Here is an 11,900-nt window from a genome sequence, read left to right on the forward strand (position 1 = left end):
TCATTTTTTTATAATTCTATATTGGATGTAGAAACGTTCTACATATTGCATTAGCAGAAAATTGTAATACTTATATGTATTGCATCACATGATGTGTGATACGTAGAGAATATATTTCTCTACTAAATAATTATTTGCTCATGAATAAATTCAAGCTACTGCATTAGCTTTATTCCATGTATCTATTTTATATATCTATTCCATATATCTATTCCATAACAATAATGTATCAATTTTTGCTTACATTTCTGCACTTCTACGAATTTATATGCAGAGTAAATATGAGTATGGGACGATATGTATAAATTTGTTATACTCTGCGTCCTTGTTTTACGTTTAATGAGCGATAAAGATAGAATGACGCAATAGCGCTGATAGAATGCTCTTCAAACCGTTCGCAGAACGCTTTGTACAGCGCGTAAAGACTCTTCAGTCTGATACAGTCTGGTAGTTCTACCTGAATGCAGTGTACGTTACACGTGTTCCGTATTGTGGCGGAATAAAAACTGAACCTGGATATTTATGCATACTAGAGGAATTAGTCAGGTATCTAGTTCAAATGGATTTCATTTCAAAAGTTCTAAAATTTATCTAAACTTTTTTTACGTTCCAGATTTAAATATAAAATAAAATTGATATTCTAACCTTTTTTATCTTAACTTTTTTTATTCACTTAACCATTCTAATGTATATTCTTTTTATATCAAGATTCTCGAGTATACCATTGTTTCCTGTTGTGTCAGGAAATCCAACAGTTTAGTTGGGAAATATCTAATCCCAGACACATTGTTAATTAGCACGTGTGTGCGGTTGGTGCGTTATCTAAACATATTTTACGATTAATAATTGCTATTTGTGACATGATTACGATTGTGGTAAGTACATAAGTCTTAACGTCTTAAAAATCTGTTATTTCTGTCAAAAATTTACATGTATTTAGTCACAAATTGCATCCAGATTTATCTTAACCTGTTCGCCGGCTTCTAAAATCGTAAATTTATAAATTCGAATTTAAACATTTTATTGAATTTATGAAACTTATTACAGCGATATAATTTTATTATAGCAACATATTGTTATTTTGATATTAAATTGTTAATAAAGTGGTTTTTTATGTAACAGACAACAGAAAGAAAAGGAACTTTCAAGGTTGAATGTCTTCAAAAAATTGAAAAAGATATACAAACAAAATGGGAAACAATGAAAATATTTGAAGTAGACGCACCTTTACAAAGCAAAAGGTCACAGGATGAAAAGTTTCTTGCAACTTTTCCATATCCATATATGAATGGTCGTCTTCATCTGGGTCATACTTTTTCATTGTCAAAATGCGAAGTATATATTTACATTGTTATATTCTTACATACATGTTTTTATATATTATCTTTATTTATTTTAAATATATGTATATTTTTTAGTTTGCTACTCGGTACAATCGTCTCTTGGGAAAGAAAGTACTCTTTCCTTTTGGTTTTCATTGCACTGGTATGCCTATTAAAGCATGCGCTGATAAATTAAAAAGAGAAATGAAACTGTATGGTTATCCACCAAAGTTTCCTGAAGAAATTGAGATAAAAGAAGAAGTGGATGATGTAGTGTCAAAGGATAAAAGCAAAGGAAAAAAAGTAAAATAAGAATTTTAACATAATGGCACAATAGATATTTCTAAAAAAATATATTGTTATTAATTGATGTCAATTACAGAGTAAAGCAGTTGCCAAAGCAAGTTCGGCAAAATATCAATGGCAAATTATGCAAAGTTTAGGCTTACAAGATGAAGAAATCAAGAATTTTGCTGATGCTGCACATTGGTTAGATTACTTTCCACCACTTGCTGTGAAAGACTTAAAATCTATTGGTCTTCATGTAAGATACAAAATGGAATAATTACTTTCAGACATTGTTTCTTGCAATGTGCATATCTAAATTAGATTTGAATACTGTTTTAGGTCGACTGGCGAAGAACATTTATTACAACAGATGTAAATCCATTTTATGACTCTTTTATACGCTGGCAATTTCTACATTTACAATCGAGGAACAAAATCAAATATGGAAAAAGATACACTATTTATTCACCAAAAGATGGTCAACCATGTATGGATCATGATAGATCCTCTGGTGAAGGCGTTGGGCCACAGGAATTTACATTGATCAAAATGAAACTGCTTTGTTCTAGAAAAATTAAGTAATAACTTTTCTAGCCATTTTCTTATGAAAGTTAGTACAATTGTTTGGTAGATTTTGTAAAATATGCAAATATTGCAGGGGTTTTGGCAAAAAATCAGTATACCTTGTAGCTGCAACTCTGAAACCGGAAACAATGTATGGTCAAACGAATTGCTGGTTACATCCGGACATACTTTACTTAGCGTATAATTTAGCAAATGGAGAGATATTTATTTCTACTGAACGTGCGGCGAGGAATATGTCTTATCAAGGCTTTTTTAAAGAAGAGGGAAAGATAGATTTTATTCGAACATTCAAGGGCACAGTATGATCTATTTATTTGTATAATAAATAATAATATATTGTTTAATATATTTTTTTTAAATATAAGACTTATCTTACAGGACTTATTAGGATTGGCATTGGAAGCGCCTCTCACATTCAATAAAATAATCTACACATTACCTATGTTGACGATAAAAGAAGACAAGGGTACTGGTATCGTAACTTCTGTTCCCAGTGATTCTCCCGACGATTATGCCGCATTAATGGATTTAAAGAAGAAACAGCCACTTAGAGAGAAATATGGAATCACCCGCGAGATGGTGCTCCCCTATGATCCAGTAAGAACAAATTGAAATTGCTTAATCGTGAACGATGAGTAAGATAAAACTATTAATATATTTTATGTATTAGATTCCGATCATTGAAGTTCCAGAATTTGGCAATTTAATAGCAGTAACATTGTACGATCAATTAAAGATTCAATCTCAAAATGATAAGGATAAACTTGCAGAAGCAAAGGAGATAGCGTACTTGAAAGGATTTTACGACGGTGTACTGTTAGTAGGTCCGTATAAGGGCAAAAAGATACAAGATGTAAAGAAACTAATTCAAAAGGAGATGATTGACAGTGGCAAAGCAGTTATCTATTATGAACCTGAAAAAACAATTATTTCAAGATCAAATGACAAATGTGTAGTGGCCTTATGCAATCAATGGTACTTGGATTATGGTGAAGAAAATTGGAAAAAGGAGACACTTGAAGCTCTAAAGAATCTCGATACCTTCCATGATGAAGTTAGAAAGAATTTTCTTGCATGCTTCGACTGGTTACACGAATATGCATGCTCAAGAACATATGGCCTTGGTAAATATTTTATCTGCAAATTTTTCTTCTAATGATATAGTCATTTTTCTAACTCTCAGATCTTTAGGTACGAAATTACCGTGGGATGAAAGCTGGTTGATAGAATCTCTGTCAGATTCTACCATTTACATGGCTTATTACACAATAGCGCACTTCTTGCAAGGCGGAACCTTCAAAGGAGACAAACCTAATGCATATGGAATAAAGTAAATAAGATTAAAAGTGATATTGCATACTGTTATGTTTTATTTATAACTATAAATATTGAATCGTTTTTGTTAGAGCTAGTGATATGACACCAGAAGTATGGGACTATATCTTTTTCAAAGATGCGAAACTGCCCGAGACAAATATAAAAAAAGAAATTCTCGAACGTATGAAGCACGAGTTTCAGTACTGGTATCCAGTAGATTTGAGGACTTCGGGAAAAGATCTCGTACAGAATCATCTTACGTTTTTCCTTTACAATCATACAGCGATATGGCCGAATCAACCTGAAATGTGGCCGCAAGGAATAAGAGCAAACGGTCATCTACTTTTAAATTCAGCGAAGGTAATATATTGATAAACATTTCGAAATATTTCCTTTATGCACATTTTTAATTGTTATTTTAACACACAGATGTCCAAGTCAGAGGGTAACTTTTTAACGCTTGTCGAAAGTGTGGAAAAATTCTCGGCTGATGGAATGCGTCTCTGTCTAGCTGATTCTGGCGATTCGATAGAGGATGCCAATTTCGTTGAAAGTACAGCCGATGCGGGAATTCTTAGACTGTACAATTTTATAGAATGGGTCAAAGAAGTGTTGAAATCGAAAAATTTGTTCAGACACGATGCGCCACATACTTTTAATGATAATGTATTTGAAAGGTATTTTTTTTCTTTTATATTTTTATAGCATTATATATAGAACTAAATTAATACATACATTTATTGGATGCAGCGAGATGAATTGGAAAGTACGTAAAACTGGCGAAAATTATGCAAAAATGCTTTATAAAGAGGCATTAAAGACAGGATTTTTCGAATTTCAAGCGGCCAGAGATAAGTATTTGCAATTGAGTGCACTTGATGGTATCAACTGGACGCTCATTATGAAATACATAGAACTTCAAATAATTATTTTATCTCCCATTTGTCCGCACGTTTGCGAACATGTATGGGAACTTGTTGGTAAAGTAAGTGGTTTCAGCATTAAAACGGACCGTTATAGATTTTTAGTATTGCATATAAAAATCAACGAATATGGTTTGTTTAGGATGGTAGCATATTGAATGCGAGATGGCCCAGTGTGGGGAAAATAGACGAAATTTTAATAAAATCATCCCAATATCTGATGGATGCCGCTCACGCATTTAGAATCCTCTTAAAACATTACATGACACCGAAAAAGTCTTCAAAGGAAAAGAATCAAGTTACCGATATAGAGAAGCCTACGCTAGGAATTATTTGGGTAGCCAAGACTTACCCTAACTGGCAAAGTATTATTCTTACTACGATGAGGGAAATGTATTCCGTAAGTCTCTTGTAGTAATAATTTAGCACGCAATAATTAATTTTTTCCTGTGCATTTATATCTTTGTGTATATTGCAGAAAAACGGAGATAAATTACCCGACAATAAAGTACTCGCCACAGAGTTAGGAAGCAAAACCGAGTTAAAAAAATACATGAAAAGAGTAATGCCGTTCGTGCAACTCGTAAAGGAAAAAATGGAAGTTATTGGTCTCAGTGCACTGAACTTAACACTTGATTTTGATGAGAAGACGGTACTTGAAGGCAACAAAAACTATCTGAAAAGTACATTAGGCGTAAGCAGTCCTCACATCTTTTTCGACTCTTTATTATCGTATATTACTGTATATTTACTATAGTTTTATCTCACTTATTATTCAGCTTGATGATATTGTTATAAAATATACGGACGAAGCTCCAGAAAAGACAAAAGAGGAATGTTGTCCGGGTGTTCCATACATGAGCTTTTCCGTAGAAAAACTCCATACGAAGCCCTTAGTTTCAATACGTGCTATTAATCCGCAAATTGGTAGCGGTTTATTTGAAATGGATGTGGTAATTTCGCAAGATGATACAACTGCAGATGTCGTGTCCCATATTGTAAAACAAAATAAACGTATACAAGGTATGTGGAAATTTATGCATGATTAGTAAATTAATTGACACTGTATTTATTACTGTATAATGCACATTTTTATTTAGACCCTGCTTCAATTACATTATATCGGTATAACGATCCAATTTTGGGACCAAGAACTAAACCAATTGCAACGGATATTTTACAAGGAAAAACTGAGATTCCATCTAATTCTGTATTTAGTTTAAATACAGAAACAGAAAATGTTGAAATAAATGTTGCAGGTAGTACATACATGATAGGTAAATATTTAATATATATTGATACATCTGAAGGAAAATAATAGAGCTGCTTTGATAATATGACGATGAAATGAAGAAATTAGAGTATTATCAATAGCAGATCTATTACATATATCTATTATGTATTTGCCAATCGCCCGAGTTATATCTGATCTGATTACGCGTTGTTTCAAATTCTTCAACATGCTGTTTCTGATTTTAGAAGATTGTTTTTTTGCAATTTTATGCGTCAAATGCAAGGTTTTTTAAGTTCAAAATGATTCTTTAAATGTAAAAAAAGTAGATCTATTGCCTCTCGCTCCCTTCCTAAAAGGGCCTTTCACAAATAACTTCGATTCCAAAAACTTAAATTTGCTACTGATTGTTATACAAAAATATACCAAATTATTTTCACAATGAAGGCAAATATCAGATTAATAGTAATTCACGTATATCTCTATGAAAAGAAGACCATGTAAGGCCTTTGTACAATATTTATTTATCAATAAAAAATATTCATTAAATTTGATATACTTCAGTAAACTTGATATGCTTAATGAATATTTTATACATATAAATATAAAAATTCTTAAAAGGAATATTATGGCACGTAATTCTGTTAAAACACAAACAATTTGCTGTTTAAAATATATAATATGACAAACATTAGGCATACTTTTATATCTGTCATGGAAATTACATAGAATATTATTATCAATGTTCGTTAAATTATTGTATCTCTATGTTGGTCCACTTTGGCTCTTATTTTTTTTATATCTGTAGCATATGTCCTGCAACATCCTCCAATGTAACGTACGCCGAGATCCAGCCATTCGTCAATGAATTCGTGCAAAGACGGAGTTTCACCTTCCTTTTTCCATCCCTCAGATACCACATACCTTTCGCCGCTATTAGGATATACCACCAATGGTATAAGGTCGTCTGTGCTGCCTTTATTGATGCCTTTAAATAAGGTGGTGACCAAATATGGAGCGATACAGTTAACGCCGATTGCTATTATCTGTCCAGGTAGCGCATTTTTGTAACATCGCACAGCGATCTCCTGAAAATTGCCACCATCTGCTAGACTCTTCCCGTCGTCTTTACAAGAAAACGACAACCACGCACGTGCATTTGGAAATTCCTTGAGCAAATCGATTACAGCCTCTGCCTCGCGTACGCAAGGTATCGTTTCTATAGCCAATAGATCAACGCCTTCGTCTAATAGCGCCCGTATACGAGGCCTGTGCCAATCGATTAAAAATTCTCGCGATACACGTGTGGCGTACGAACCAGTGTACTCTGAGCCATCGTGCAAACTGGCGCCATAAGGACCGCACGATCCAGCGATCAATGGTTTTCGGTTCGTCACGTTTGCGTCATCCTTTATTTCTTCGATGTAAACATTTAACGCGTCCTTGGCGTAATCAACAGCTTTGTGGATTATCTGAAGACTCTCTTTTTCAGTGACTTCCAGATATTTTATAAAGCCATCAATTGTCGCTTGATACGTGTTCGTCTGTATAATGTCGGCGCCAGCTCGTAAAAAGTCCAAATGAGTAGCGAAGACAGCGTTCGAATCCGTAATGAGGAAGCGTGCGGTCCACAGAGGATCACCGTCGATCTTTTCACCCACGTGAGTGGACAGCTGCGTGGAAAATCCACCGTCTAGCACTTTTATCTCCAACATGATGTCTCTTTGCTTCAATTTTGTGAAATTCTGTATCAAAGTGCCGATATCGTACAATGACACGGAAATTTTATTGCGACGAATTCAAAGGCACAGCGCGCGTCTCAATCGAACGGCATGTTCCACAACAATATGAAGAAGTTGGTTCAATGCGCAGATCTTATACGTATCACGGAGACAACTTTCGAGGACAAGTTGTTATCGTTGCAGCTACATTTTGATAATTTAATCATGGGTGAGGTGCATGTCGCCGACGGCAAACAAACAGAGATTATAAAGTTGCGTCTTCCGCATTGTACATCGCGCATGTGCTCTAAATCGTCGCGTCACGCGGATCGTCTGCCGCTGATGCAACGTGGCCACATTATTGGCAGGTATTTGTGGAAGGCGACAAGACGAGACAAAAGATTAAGAAGACGCATCGTCTGCGATATCTGAATAAACATTTCCCTTTCCACTCGGTATTCTAAATAAATTACATGACCTCTGAACAAAATAGTTGGAAAGCGTAGAATGCAAGATAATACGGGTTTTGAGCAATCATCGAAAAAACTTTAAAATAAAAAATAATTCTCAATGTTACTATCTAATCTATTCTAGTCTCTAATGATCGTTTTACCATCATCAATCATCAGTTATGCACGTGACGAGATAGTGAACATTGCATTATTCGCTCTGTCATGAAATATATTTAAGAATTATATAAAAATATATTTATAAATTATATAAAATTTTTTTCTAGAGAAATGTACGACGCGCAGAAGTAACTTAATATATCTCTTTTTTTATCTCTATAAATATTATATGTGGGAGAAATAGAATATGAAATATTATATGAGGAAGAGAATCTTGTGAATATAAAAATTGACAGTTACAAAATGCTGCAATAACTATGACTGATAAATATCTTGTATACTTATTACAAATAATTACTCATGGCAATTGCATCATGACAATTTTTATACTGCGATGATGGTCATATATACATATGTTGCATCAGCTTTATAGTAATCTGCAAATCATTTAACAAATTCAATTTGTATAATTGATTGCAAGTATACTTTTTATCTTTTTATCTTTAATCATTATTGATTTTAACACGCGTGTTGATACCTGTGTAAAAATATATTATACAAGTTCGGAGATTGCTGTGTCATTCCGAGTTGTTCGAAGATTGCCGTATCAGCTTGACTTGTAAAAATGATTATGTCGCTGCAGTTTTTGCGTGATATTGATCCACTATCGATCGAATTGTTTTTATGTCCTCCGCAAAGATCTTGCAACAGCCGCCGATGTAACAAACTCCCATGTCCAACCATTTCGATATAGGTAGATTTAAGGAATGATCATCCGGAACCGCGATCCATTCGCCGGTCGCGGAATAGCTGCCACCTCTATTAGGATACACTATCAGAGGAATGAAATCTGGTGACGATATATTCTCGTTAATTCCCTTCAACAAGGAAGTCACATACTTCGGGTCGATGCAGTTAACACCAACTGCAATGATCTGTGACGGCAAAGAACGGTAACAGCGTACGGCCACTTCTTGAAAATTGCTACCGTCTGATATGAGCTGACCGTCCCGACAGGAAAATGAGAACCAGGCTCGAGCGTGCGGAAACTCCTGCAACAATTCCAGCAGGGCCTCCGCTTCCTCGACGCAGGGTATAGTTTCCAGAGCCAGCACGTCAACACCCGCATCCAATAGCGCCTGTACGCGTGGTCTGTGCCAATCGATCAATTCCTGTTGTGATATAGTTTTTCCATAGAATCCGGAGTACTCTGACGCATCATGCAAGCAAGCGCCATAAGGCCCACAGGAGCCAGCTACTATAGGTCTTCTGTCAGCATGTTGCTCGAGGCCATCTGTTTCTCGAGTATAATCGCGCACGGCTTTCTTGGCCAACGAGACGGCCTTCGTGAACAAATCCAGACTCTCACGTTCGCTCACATTCAAATGCTTCATCAGGCCGGACACGGATGCTTGATAAGTGTCAGTTTCGATAACATCGGCGCCGGCACGCAAGAAGTCCAAGTGTGTGGCGTAAACGGCGTCAGGATTAGTTGCGAGAAATCGCGCCGTCCACAATGGGTCCCCGTCGATCTTCGCACCTACATGGCGTGAGAGCTGCCCGGAAAAACCACCGTCCAGGATCTTCGTCGTCATTGTTGACTATACCGGCGAGTTCGTTCAACGTCGATGATTGATGCTGTTCCTTGAATTTGAATTACTACATGATCCTGTAAAATCACTTTCGTTTCGCTATACGTACAATTTATTCCGTTTTCAATTATTCCTTGATGGATCCTCGCGAAATAAACTGTAAACACCGAGTTTCTTAGTTAGGTTAGAGCGAATTCTCCTTTTCTTTCCTTTTATGTTTGTGCTAGCACAGTAACCAAAGAAGGAACAGTGAATCGCTACATGAAATTCTTTCGGCTTAATCAACTTTATTATCAACACGAAAGAAATATTCAGAAATATTTTGAATTGGATGCTGTGTTTATGATTTTTTGCGATCAGGAACACATGATGATACCGGAGCTCCACTTGAAGCAATGTTATTGGTTAACTAAAACAACATAACGACTGTACATGATGGTAAGTGTACCGACTAGTGCAGTTTCAAATCTGGCGTCACTACTTGAAGCGATAATTATTTATATGCTATGTGATGAGATAAACACTCACAATCTACAACACAAATTCGTTGAATATATAAACCACCTTTAATGATGTGTTTATTAATCGATAAATGAAACAATTATAAAATGATTATAAACAAATATATCATTTTTACTATCTTTTATTTGTTAAATTAATGCTTCTTTTTTCTAAGTAAATCTACCACTATTGTTTTTTTAACATATGTTAAATACATTAGATTTTATAAAATCCAACACATTTTACATCTTTATCTTTAATTATTATTATTGGAATATTTCCAGAAAGAAAAAGTATATATTTAACTTATAAAAACAGTACTGTAATGTTTATTAATAATTCTTATTTTAAATTTTATATAAATTTTTATTTTTTTATTAAAAGATGCAATTTTTGCGAATTTAACTTTTACAACATTCCAAGATGATTTTCTACAACAGCATGCGGCTGTCCCATTTGTTCCCTGAATTCAGGAATATTGAAAATATCTTCAAATCTAGAAAGCAATAAAATATATATGTGAACAAAAATTGACAAACATGAACTAAAATTGTCATGGCAAAAATGATCGTTATAAATCTTACCCTATGTCTTGATCTCGTCCAAGCAAAACATCTCGCATCATATTAGATGATGGTAAGAATGGAAGTCTTCCAATCTTCTCAGTAGCCTTCAATTCCATAGCCATACGCAATGGTGCGTGTAATCCTTGTGTATTCCTGAGTAATATCATGTCCATGCGATCCTGATTTTTTTTATACTGAAATACAAATGCAATTATAATTGATTAATTCAGAATTACCAATAGAATGAAATACAATAATTCTTACATTTTTTTCTGAAGCTTCCAAAGGATGTGCATAACCAACACTTTGTCTACTTGCTGATAGACTAGACGAACAAAAATAATACAAATATATGACTGTATAAAAACAGAGACTATCCTATTATGATCATTTAGAATTATTTTTACATAAAAAATATTTATGTTATACAAAAATAAGTTTTAATTATAATTCCAATCATTCTAATGATTAATAAAAATAAAAAAATAACTTAGCTAATTTATTTTTTTTTAAATTTAATTAAATTTGATTAATAATGTATCTCACCCTGATGTCATAGGATTAGGTATATCATAGTTCGCTCCACCTTTAATGTCGAACTGCTCAGGTTTAGTAGATTTAGGAATGATAGATGGCAATCCAAAACTCTAAAATTATTTAAGACAAAATAAGTTTTTTATCACAGATATTCCAGACATCTTTTACATGAGCAAGCTTTTTTGATACATTTTGTATAGCAATTTATTAATCATTACTTAGCATGAGTTAAGTAATGTATAATAAAAATTACACACAATAAACTATTTTTATATAATAAGACATAAGTAAAATTTACTCTTGATTACTACTGTGCAATATTATTGACAGTAATAAATTTAATAATAAAATAAATAGTCAAAATCGATTGTCATTGTTCACATAACCTATAATATAAACTTATATATGTAATAAAACATAAAATAATTGCAGTACTAGCTCAATGTATATATGAACAGGACGTATAAAGAATATTGTTATTTAATACCATTTTTTCGGTCTGAAAGTCACGCACACTGACAAATATATCAACAAAATGACAAGAGTGACAATAACTACGAACACTCTAGAAATTAGGTTAGAAATCTCTACCAATCTCTACTACACACCAAAAGGAAAAATGGAGAGATCAACGGCAGCGCTATCTGTGTACATCCATTCGTATGTATTTACATCTGTAAAGGCTGGTAAAATATCATAAAACATAAAAATGAATTAAATGTTTTGACATTCGAAACCATTTCTTCGT

General features: G+C 33.9%; 4 protein-coding genes across 5 annotated transcripts; 1 reads left to right on the forward strand and 3 right to left on the reverse strand.

The window, feature by feature from the left end:
* The first annotated feature begins 202 nt into the window (after positions 1-202).
* Positions 203-6,220, forward strand: LeuRS (Leucyl-tRNA synthetase). 2 transcript variants are annotated; one of them, XM_012373879.2, is made up of 17 exons: positions 203-546; positions 709-875; positions 1,123-1,335; positions 1,419-1,625; positions 1,705-1,866; positions 1,950-2,188; positions 2,269-2,494; positions 2,574-2,792; positions 2,866-3,319; positions 3,387-3,525; positions 3,602-3,872; positions 3,942-4,189; positions 4,263-4,497; positions 4,578-4,835; positions 4,914-5,129; positions 5,215-5,458; positions 5,536-6,220. In XM_012373879.2, exons 2-17 carry the CDS (start codon positions 861-863, stop codon positions 5,751-5,753), a joined length of 3,564 nt encoding a protein of 1,187 aa, XP_012229302.1. In that variant the 5' UTR covers positions 203-546; positions 709-860; the 3' UTR covers positions 5,754-6,220. The 2 variants fall into 2 exon arrangements, with proteins under 2 accessions (XP_012229302.1, XP_067211493.1); XM_067355392.1 differs by lacking the exon at positions 203-546 and having other exon boundaries at positions 689-875.
* Positions 5,504-8,127, reverse strand: LOC105676175 (homocysteine S-methyltransferase-like). The gene has a single exon (XM_012373882.2). It carries the CDS (start codon positions 7,379-7,381, stop codon positions 6,416-6,418), a length of 966 nt encoding a protein of 321 aa, XP_012229305.2. The 5' UTR covers positions 7,382-8,127; the 3' UTR covers positions 5,504-6,415.
* A 136-nt stretch (positions 8,128-8,263) lies between these two features.
* On the reverse strand, positions 8,264-10,100 carry LOC105676174 (homocysteine S-methyltransferase YbgG-like). Its single transcript, XM_012373880.2, has 2 exons — positions 9,658-10,100; positions 8,264-9,600 (listed from the first exon to the last, which is right to left on the reverse strand). The coding sequence occupies exon 2, from the start codon at positions 9,549-9,551 to the stop codon at positions 8,586-8,588; it is 966 nt and encodes a 321-aa protein (XP_012229303.1). The 5' UTR covers positions 9,552-9,600; positions 9,658-10,100; the 3' UTR covers positions 8,264-8,585.
* Positions 10,101-10,175: 75 nt separating this feature from the next.
* Pomp (proteasome maturation protein) lies at positions 10,176-11,787 on the reverse strand. The gene is made up of 5 exons (XM_012373704.2): positions 11,640-11,787; positions 11,162-11,262; positions 10,880-10,940; positions 10,634-10,809; positions 10,176-10,545 (listed from the first exon to the last, which is right to left on the reverse strand). The coding sequence occupies exons 1-5, from the start codon at positions 11,640-11,642 to the stop codon at positions 10,458-10,460; spliced, it is 429 nt and encodes a 142-aa protein (XP_012229127.1). The 5' UTR covers positions 11,643-11,787; the 3' UTR covers positions 10,176-10,457.
* Positions 11,788-11,900: the final 113 nt, after the last annotated feature.

This window comes from Linepithema humile, chromosome 5 (assembly GCF_040581485.1).
Source record: "Linepithema humile isolate Giens D197 chromosome 5, Lhum_UNIL_v1.0, whole genome shotgun sequence".
NCBI lineage: Eukaryota > Metazoa > Arthropoda > Insecta > Hymenoptera > Formicidae > Linepithema > Linepithema humile.